Source organism: Phalacrocorax carbo, chromosome 12 (assembly GCF_963921805.1).
Source record: "Phalacrocorax carbo chromosome 12, bPhaCar2.1, whole genome shotgun sequence".
NCBI classification, from domain to species: Eukaryota; Metazoa; Chordata; class Aves; order Suliformes; family Phalacrocoracidae; genus Phalacrocorax; species Phalacrocorax carbo.
In genome coordinates this window covers 23,571,421-23,581,349 of record NC_087524.1, presented here as the reverse complement: position 1 = coordinate 23,581,349, position 9,929 = coordinate 23,571,421, and the positions used below count along the sequence as shown (strand labels likewise).

The window sequence follows — 9,929 nt, the reverse complement described above, 5'->3', positions numbered from 1 at the left end:
GGCGGTGACGTGTCGGGGTGGGGGCGCTCGCCGCTCGCCGATTGGGCCGCGGCGGCGGCGCGGGGAGGCGGCCGCCCAATGGGCGCGGAGCTCGCAGGTGCCCGCGCGGTTATCTGCGCCCCGGGGCGCGGCGCGGAGGGTCCCCCGCTGCCGCCGCCGGGACGCGCGGCCGAGGCGAGGCGCGGAGCCCAGCCCAGCCCCGCGGCGCCCAACGCGCCGGGCCCGACCCGACCCCCACCCCACCCCCCCGTTGCGCTGCGTGCAGGAGCCGCAGCCTGCCCGGGGACGCGCCGCCGGCGGGGGGCTGTTCTCCCCGGGACGCCCTTTCCGCCGCCTTGCCGTGCTGCCCCGACTGGGCTGTCTCCGTGCTTCAGCCTGGAAGCTCGCCGTGCGCGGTGCCGAGCTGCGGGGGCGGGCGGAGAAGCGCCGGGGTTTTCCTGCTCCCAGCAAACTTTGGTACTTGCTGTTGCTTTGATCCTGCGAGCAGAGACCGTCCCGCCCGCGGCCGGCGCTCGGGCGCGGGGTTACAACAGAGCGGCTGCCGGCGTGCTTGGGGAAGGACCCGCGTTCATTGATGACCACAAATGTTAGCGGTGGGGCAGATGGATGCTAATCGCCAGAGCGCGTTCGTCCTCAGCAGTACGCCGCTGGCCGCGCTGCACAACATGGCCGAGATGAAGACCTCCCTCTTCCCCTACACCCTGCAGAACCCCTCCGGCTTCAAGGCGCCGGCCCTGGGCGGACTCAACACGCAGCTCCCCTTGGGGACGCCGCACGGAATAAGCGACATTCTGGGGCGGCCCGTGGGCGCCGCCGGCAACCTCCTGGGCGGGTTGCCCCGCATCAACGGACTGGCGGCCTCGGCGGGGATGTACTTCAACCCCGCGGCCGTCTCCCGCTACCCGAAGCCGCTAGCGGAGCTGCCCGGGCGGCCGCCCATTTTCTGGCCGGGAGTGGTGCAGGGCTCTCCCTGGAGGGACCCCCGGCTCGCCTGTCCCGGTAAGTGCGGCCGGTTCCGGCGGGGAGCGCGGCCCGCGGAGCCCCCCCCCCCCCCCCCCGGCCGGCGGCCCGGGCCTCCCCTGCGGGCCGCCGAGCGACGCGGCGGGAGCCCGGCCCCGCGCCCCGGGCAGGCCGGCGGCCGAGCGCGGGGGACGGACGGGGCGGACGGCGCGGCGGAGGCCGCGGGCGCGGCGCCCTGGAGGAGGCCCCGTGATGGGCCGGGGCCGGCCACCGCGGCGGCCCGCGGGGTCCCCGCACCCGAGCCGGCCTGGAGCCAGCGGCGCCGAAGCGGCGGCGGACACCCGAGGCAGCCCCGCCGCGGCCCGCTTCAGCCGTGGCGCAGGGCGGCGAGCCGGCTCGGAGCGGGGATCGGGGCAGACCCCTCTGACGGAGCTGTTTCTCCTCCGCTTTCAGCTCAGACGGGGATGGTTTTGGACAAGGACGGCAAGAAGAAACACTCGCGACCGACTTTCTCTGGGCAGCAGATTTTTGCTTTGGAGAAAACCTTCGAACAGACGAAATACTTGGCAGGACCGGAGAGAGCCCGCCTCGCCTATTCCTTGGGGATGACCGAGAGCCAAGTGAAGGTAGGTCCCCGCGGGCGCGCCGGGGCCACGGGCCGGGCACGGGCTCTCGCTGCCGCCTCCTGCTCCCTGCCCAGGCAGCGTCGTCACGTTTTGCTTCTGCAGTAATTATCAGCGGCTGTTAAAACTGTGCAACCGTACGGGGTTGGCTTTTTTCTTTTAAAGTCAATTATATTTTAAATTACATTTAGATATTGGATAGATTTTAGGCCAATTTCTACGTAACTTTTGTGCTTAAATTTGTGCTGCAGACGATTTAAGAAAAAAAAATGTATAACATAACTGAAAAAAAACAAAAAACCTCAAACCAAACCCTGAACCACAAAGTCCCCCACAGGTAATTGCTTTCAGAGGGTCAGTTTCCAGCACAGACCGTGTCCAGTGATTGGCACACCTTTGCCTTGCATAACCACGCAAATCACTTAGCAAAGACTTCAGGTGAACCGAAGCTTTGAAGTGCGCTGGGAGCCAGGCAATGCTTATTTTTCTGGCCACCATGTTCTGTTTTGAACACATGATTGTTCTGCGAAAGCGCTGCTTTTAGTGTTGCACAGCTCCGGCTGCCGACATCCCTGGAGGAGCCGGGCAGGTGACCCTGCGTGTCGCAGCAAGCCCCCCCCGCAGCCCCGCGCTGGTGGGGAGGGATGGGACAGTTGGCCGCGGCCCGGTTGTGCCGTCGGGCGGGCAGGGCGGTGGGTGCGGGCGCAGCAGCGGGACTGAGCTGTGCCGGGTGTGGTGCCCAGGTCTGGTTCCAGAACAGACGGACCAAGTGGCGGAAGCGGCATGCGGCAGAGATGGCCTCGGCAAAGAAGAAGCACGACTCGGAGACGGAGAAGCTGAAGGAGAGCTCGGACAATGAGGACGATGACGAGTACAACAAGCCCCTGGACCCCAACTCAGACGATGAAAAAATCACAAGGCTACTGAAAAAGCACAAATCCACGAACCTGTCCCTTGTCAGCCCCTGCAGCACCAGCTCGGACACCTTGTGAGGGCACGGGCACCGACGGCTGCTGCGGGTGGCCGCGGCTGGGTGAGCCACTGTGGTAGGCACCACGACAGAGAATTGTAACTGGATGTTTGAAGTGGTGTGTTGTACAGCCTAAGATGTATGTGAAATGTATATATTTTTTACAGAATAAGTTATGAAATTATTTTCCTTCTCATCGATGTAAATTTCAGAGGAATTTTTCCAACTTCTTGGTTTCTGTTTTGTGTCCCTTTAAGGTTTGCCCTTCTTTCTTTAAGCTTCCTTGCCAATTTCCTGCTCCTAACAATCAGATTTTGTTATGTTTTGTATGGGTCACCAAATCCAAGCTCAGCCACTTTGTATATAGTAAATTTCAGATTTTGTGATGTATATTTCTAGCGTAAAAATGGCTGTTTTCTTTCACTCCCTCCCTCAGTGTTTTGGCAGTTTGATTTCTCCTGCCTCTGGACTTTATGCTTAATAATATCAAAAGAGAAAACAACCCAGAAAAACACGAGAGAAAAACAGATGCTTGATTTTACATTGGGATCAGATGATGTCTCCACACGGGTTGGACAGACTTTGTATAAATCAATAAATTATTTAACAAGCTTCTCCTTGAGCGAGTTTCTTCCTGCATTACTCACTTTCGGTCCCTGTCCCGCTGGGTGCCCGGGGCACCGCGGCCGAGCTGGGGGAGGCTTTGCCCTGGGTTTGGCCGGGAGAACATGGGGCACGGGGATTTCTGGCTTTCGCTTCGCTAGTGGAAGGGGGGGGGGGGAGGGCGCTAATTTTTAGGGCCGCTCTTTCCCCCGACCCGCCCGCTGGGCCGTGGGCCGGCGCTTCCCCCGGCTCCGGCGGCGCTGCGGGCTGGGGCCACGCACCGGCCTCCCCGGGCCTTGCTGCTGGGCGCCGCCGCCTGCCCGCACCGCCGCAGCCTCGGGGCCCGCAGCCCCCGCCCCGGCGGCCGCCGCTCCGCGAGGGAAGAGGCGGGGGGCGGCGGGCTGAGCCGGCCGAGCCCTGCGCCCCGACGGCACCGCCGGGAGCGGGGCTCCCTGCCGCAGGGGAACGCGCGACCCGGGGCGCCCCCAGCCCCGGAAAGAAGAGGTGCGTGGCGGGCTGGACGCGCAGCCCTGCCGTGCCCTGTGCAGGCGCCGCGGCCGCGCCGGCTGCTGCCACGGAAGGGCGTTGCGGTGGTGACGGGGCGGCGGGAGGCAGGGGCTGGGACGTGCCCCACTGCGCTGCCCGGGCACCGGCCGCTGCAGAACACCGAGGGCGAACTGGACGAGCTTACCGGCGGAGGTCGGCAGCACCACCTCCCTCCCTCGCCTTCCAGCTGGGCTCCTGGGAGCGGCAGCCCCGGCCCGCACCCGCAGGTTGTGTTCGCGACCTGCCCCTGACGAGACCCAGGTAATTACGCAGCCGTCGAGGTGCCTCGCAGCTGCCCAGGGCGCTGCTTTTCTCCTCTGGGGCGTATTCGAGGCCTGGTGGGTGTAAGCCAGCTTCCTTGTCAAGCCGCTTTTTTCGCCATTTTTTTTTTTTTTTTAAATGAATGAGAGATTCTTTTCTTTCCGTGCCGTAGCTCCTGCCTCGCAGCCTGGGGGAACGCAGCGGCCGCGCTGCGGGGCAGGTGCGGGGCCCGATGCCTCCCGCATCGCAACTGCCCCGTCCTGCATCCGCCTTCCCCAGCGCGGTGCGGGGCCGGCGCTCCCGCGGCTCCCCGCACCGAGGGCGGATGGGGCGGCGCGGCTCTGCTCGGCGGGGCCAGCCCCGGGGCGCAGGAGCCGCGGGCCCGGCCGCCCCTTCCCGGGGCCCGCAGCCGGGGGCGGCCGCGCCAGGGGGCGGCGGGCCCGGCCGGGCCGGGGTCGGGGTCTCCCCCGGGGGGGCCCGGCCCGGCGCCCCCACCCCCCCGGGCTGCAGGTGCCGCCACTGCGGGCCCGGCGCGTCGCTGCCTTTGATTGATTTCGCTGCGATCTGAGGAGATCCTTGCCTTGCTGTCAGGGCAGCTCCTCATCGCCGGGGAAGGGGCGGGGGGGGGGGGGAGTCCTGCAAATTCCTACTCACTGAAAGCGGTGGGTTGGCGAGACCTCACTCGAGTTGTACCACGGTTACAGACGGAGTAAATCAAGTTTAGAAATTAATCTTCGCCCCGGCTTTGAACATACCGAGACACGACGCTGGAACAGCAGCGAAGAACCGGAGCCGTTTTCCTGGCTCCTAAGGGAAAATGACAACAGGATAAAAAAACCCCACGCGCACTTGAAAGTCGGATTATTCACACCTGCTCCTTCCCGTACCCGCCTAAGCGAAACGCGCCCCGAGGAGGGCGGCGGTCTGCGCCCAGCCGGGAGCCCCCCTGTGCAGGCCGGGGCCGCCCCGGGCTCGGGCAGGCTCAGCCGCAGCCCCCGCGCCCCCCCCCCCCGGCGGGACCCCTCGCCCCGGGCCGCCCCGCGGTGCGGCGCCGTCGGGGGGCGGCCCGGCTCCCCGCGCCTCCCGGCAGCCTCCCGGTTCGCTTCAGATGCCGAGGTTGCGTTTTATGAATTCCTGCGGGTTAAATTTGAGACTCCCAACAAATTACCTTGACAGGTCACCTGCGTAACTGACGCCTCTGGGCGGATGAGGGCTATTTATGGCCCTGCAGTTTATAGCTCTGGTGAGTTTATCTACACGAGGCTTCAGCCGGAGTTTGAAATGGCAGTGGTGCTTTCGTTTCTTTTTTTTTTTTTCTAAAACCAGAGATAATCACGAAGGAGTTTATGGTGGCATATTTATTGAACTGCTGGGGATTGGCATCTCATGAATAGCTCATAAAGTTGTATTACTCCTAAATGCCTTTTCCTCGGTGTGTATTGTGTTTTGATTAACACGAGAGCTGCGTTCTGTTATACAGGTTTTCATGTCAAAAATAACGCTGTTAATTGGTAGGAGATCAAAAGGTAACTCATTAACAAGAAATGTGACAATATAATAATTTCCCTGTAATCCCCCGTGCCCAAATGGAAGGGACAGACACAGCCACATTCACCATGATCAGTTTATTGCTTGAGAACCAGAGTACTCGTTTCTAAAGGCCTTCGAAGTTACCATGAGTTGAGTTCGCTTAAATAGAGTTACTGTGTGGTTATAATGCAACATGGCACGGTAACAATGCAGAGCTGCAGACACCCCTTGGGCAACAGTACTTAATATAAACCCAGATTGTACTGCTGAGAAAACATCCTGCAAGCAGACATCAAATAATTTTCAATGGTAGTGATTTATACCAAAATCAAGCATCAATCTAATGCCATCGCGCAGTCCATGAACTCTGTAGTGTTCTAAATTAAATCAATAAAACATACATTTGTGTTTCATCAACACGCTCCCTAATCACCTTTTAATGTTGTATTTAGTGGTGGGAGAAAAACGTTGGTAACGAGATTATATTGTAGGCTGCACTGAGCTACTAACCAGGAAAATTTACAGTAGGTTTTTTTTTTTCTTTAACACTGTATAAATACAGTCTGTGTCCAATACAGTCGCTACATGAAGCAGACTATTATTTTCTTCTCCCATGTTGTTATTGTTTCAATATAGAATACTTGGCACCATAAAACAGTAACAAAAGACAGACAAAAACAGTTTACAAAATTCTGGAAAGTTACACCCAAACCTAGCTAAGAACTTCACATTCGATCCTTAATATTACATAGAAAGAAGGGATTATAGGAGTAACAAAGTGAATCTGCTAATATATGTGCTATATAGTATGCTATATATCGGTATCCAGGATGGCACTGCTATATATTTTTTATTATATAAATGTTGGTTGTCGACGGTACACTTAACTAAACCTGCTAAGACTCCAACACTAACTGCTGATATGGCACTCTCAAGCATTCATATGGGAAGGTATATTTAGCGTAAGTTTTGGTCAGGTTTATAAATTATTTATATATCTGTGTATATATACACATACATACATATATATACACACACATATATATGCATGTATAGAAAGCAGCTGCTGTGTGATTCAAAAACCATGTAACATGGCAGTATAGTAAATAACATGAGAAAAAAATTATAAAAATGAAAAACAAAATACTAAAACTAAAACACAAACCATAAGCCTTGGTCAACAAAGAAAATACCATTTAAAACCATCAATATCTCTATCTATACAATCCAATGTACAAAACCCCAAAGTGGTAAAGATATATAATGTTAGGCATGACACCTTTAAAAGTTTATAATATGCCGAAATAGCTTTTCCACATTGACAAACACTTATTAAAAGTTGAAAGTTGTGAAATCTAAAATACATAACATCTCTGCTGTCTATTTAGAGTTTTGGCAACAGAATTGTGACATATATATAAAAAATAATTCCACGTTTCTACTTGATGTCACATGAACATACAAGACAGTGAGGTATGTGAGGCTTTTCTCAAACAGAGTCCAGATGCTGAAGCATAGTGTACGATCAGCAGTCTAAAAATGTGGCACTCGGGACTTGATTTATCAATACAGTTGTTACGATTATGTATTTCAGTATGCTGCATGTTCCTTCCCCTCCTTGCTACAGTGTGGTTTCACGGAAAATCTTCTCATTTCGTAGGCATCTTTTTCCTGTTGCAGAATTGGCATTTTTTTAAAAAGAAAAATAAACACAGGGGAAATGATGTAGAAAATATAAACGTGAAGGAAAAAAAATGATATTTACCACCACATCACTGCACGACACAACACTTGTGCACATTTGCAATAGGTTTACCTGCCCCAGCAGCTATTCGAAAGGACAGGAACACAGGCTGCAGCAAGTCAGGGAAAAATAGAAGTTACACATTTGAAATATACACTTTTTTTTTTTTTTAACAGTCATTAGCAAACACAACAAAAACTCCTCTATGACTGGAAACCAAATGACGCAATAATTTCTTGGATCCATCTAACTACCAAATGCACAAGAGAAGTACAACAGCTCCTCACGGATCTCTGCTCCCATTGCAATCTACGGGAAAACTTGCCAGTGATTTCTGTGGGGGAAGGATTGGGTTCCATACGCAACTCCCTTTGATCCCAGAATTAGCGCCACTGAAAGTGCCGTGCTAAAATAATTCACGTTGATTACACTGGCGACAAAGGAAACAAGAATTACTGTTTCCGAACTGGCTGCCCTTCAGCTGCTGACACGCCGAACTTTTAATTTTACTGGAGAAGTTAGTAAACATCTGTATTTTAAAATCTGACTTGGATGATTCTGGACCAAATATCGTAAGTGCATTCTTCCTTAGAAAAACAATACTCTCTCTCACAAGAACTCTGACCGTGAAAGTAAATACAGCTATGCATCTTTGTGAATGTGGATTTAGGGGCATACATGCGTGCACACATGTAACTACCCATTATCCATCGCTGAATTATCATTCAAGAGCCTCAGCACTGTGCCTAGGACGGATCCGTTATCGCTGTTGCACAGTCCGTAAGTTTTTGCAAGTTTCTAGCTGAGTTTTTAGATGGGTTTTATATAGTTTTCGTATAGGCTTTCAAAGGTTACCTCCTATTCCTTGATCAGTTTTTTTGAAAGAAAGCAAATACTCAGTTTTGCTCTATTTCTACCTCAGCCTTCCATCTGGTATCCAGCAAAGAAGATTGTTTATACAATTCATGTCTTTTTCTTCACTTTAACAAGTGGTATCTGTGTAATTCTGTATCCCTTTTCTCACTTGTTGCTTAAATATGGCACCACCGATATGTTGTTTTACCAACACGCAGCTAGGCACCTCATTAACTGAAACTATGTTTTGGAAGAAATTTTGATAACCCGATGAAAATACTTTTGTTTTACAGGAATGGTTGTAAATGCACAGACAGTTGCTCCTCTTCACTTTGTACTGTATCATGCTTTCATTTCAGTGTGCATCATTCTGTTCTTTATTTGATTTCATACAAGTATCTACTCTAGTGTGCTGGCTGATTTCAGTTGAATTCAGCTTTAAAGACATTTTTTAGGCTTTAAATTAAAAACAGGACAGAGATATAATTGATTTAAATGTAAAATTAAGAGAAACTAGTGCATACATTCTCCTTCCTAATACAGAAGACTTAGAAGATACGATACTAAAATGGTTAATTACCTTGTGATCCCCCATGCAGACATTTGGCCCAATGTGGTCGTATATTACTATCTTCTCATCATTTTCTGACTAGTTAAAAAAACACAGCAAAACGCTAGTCAGTTCAAGTATCCTTCAGATTACAGAAAAAAAAAGAAGGAAATAATTTATGCAAATAGTTCAAACCAGTTTCTTCATGAAGTTTTATTAACACAGCTCCGCTTGGCTTTTCCAGAGAAAGACCACATAGAATGAATTTCTGTGTCCAGTACTGCTTGCAGTAATTTGTGCAATTTGCCCACGTAAAGTAGCTCAGGAAGTCACTGCATCTACTCCTTCCTTCTGGGACCTCAAGGAGTTTTAGTGGGTAACACTCGGGTAGATGAAACGAAGGACTTAGGACTGCATTCCAGCCTTTTGCCCGTGACATGCAGCCAGCATGTTTGACTAGTCCTTTTTTAAGAATGACACACAATTTTGTGCATGTCCCACCATACATCCCCCTAACTGGGGGGATGTATGTTGTGTTTGTATGAAAGGCAATCCACATTGCCTTCTCAGAGCATCTGACTTCATCATATAGCTCTTTTCAAATGTTCAGAGAGACAAATGAATTATTTACAGTTTATGAGTATAACCGTTTCTATGAGATACATTTCTTCATCTGAAAAAAAGCATGAAGTGATTTTAAGGAAATCAGCAGCAAATGAAAGATGACATTCCTCCAGTCTCCATTACAAACTGCTTTCATACTGTTCTGTCTTGAACTTTATCCTTATACACGGACTTCTTTAGCCTTTGTAGCTTAGTGAATAATAAAATGTGCTCAATCTTTCTGCCATTTGCAATAAATGTTGATTTTGAGAATCTGTTTTGATCCTCTAGCACAGACAGTACCTCGGGAATAAATACAAATACATTGCCGTACACGGCGATTTCTTATTATGCTAAAGAATTCCTGTAAGCTAATTAAATCTGCAATCTGCACGCTCCCAAGTCTCTAATACAATCATAGATGTGCTTTAAACTAGTTGGCAATACTAATTTATTTTGTATGAAACAGTCAAGACTTTCTCATCTGTAATCAGTCAAGTTTGACTGGGCAATAACTTTATATAAACAGTAGCATTTAGGACTATAAAGTTAAAACTGAATTATCTTTAATGCAGTAAGGAAGCTTAAGGTCAGATTTACTTTATAGCACGGTTGTCTGCCAAAAATATAAAAACATAACCTTCTGCATTGTATGCATGAGCACTTTCCAATATTTCAAGATCA

The 9,929-nt window shown here is 51.5% G+C and overlaps 2 protein-coding genes across 4 annotated transcripts in view; one reads left to right on the top strand and one right to left on the bottom strand.

Annotated features, from left to right (window-relative positions):
* The first annotated feature begins 494 nt into the window (after positions 1–494).
* Positions 495–3,028, top strand: NKX6-2 (NK6 homeobox 2). Its single transcript, XM_064463589.1, has 3 exons — positions 495–999; positions 1,414–1,586; positions 2,327–3,028. The coding sequence occupies exons 1-3, from the start codon at positions 585–587 to the stop codon at positions 2,573–2,575; spliced, it is 837 nt and encodes a 278-aa protein (XP_064319659.1). The 5' UTR covers positions 495–584; the 3' UTR covers positions 2,576–3,028.
* Positions 3,029–5,573: 2,545 nt separating this feature from the next.
* Positions 5,574–9,929, bottom strand: part of INPP5A (inositol polyphosphate-5-phosphatase A) — a 262,931-nt gene continuing 258,575 nt past the window's right edge. For 2 of the 3 annotated variants that reach the window (XM_064464437.1, XM_064464439.1), the window contains 3 exons: positions 8,673–8,741; positions 7,259–7,346; positions 5,574–7,164 (listed from right to left, as the gene is read on the bottom strand). In XM_064464437.1, coding sequence (XP_064320507.1) covers positions 7,266–7,346; positions 8,673–8,741 — 150 coding nt within the window. In that variant the 3' untranslated portion in view covers positions 5,574–7,164; positions 7,259–7,265. The remainder of the gene's footprint in view (positions 7,165–7,258; positions 7,347–8,672; positions 8,742–9,929) is intronic. The other variant, XM_064464438.1, reaches the window with a different exon arrangement.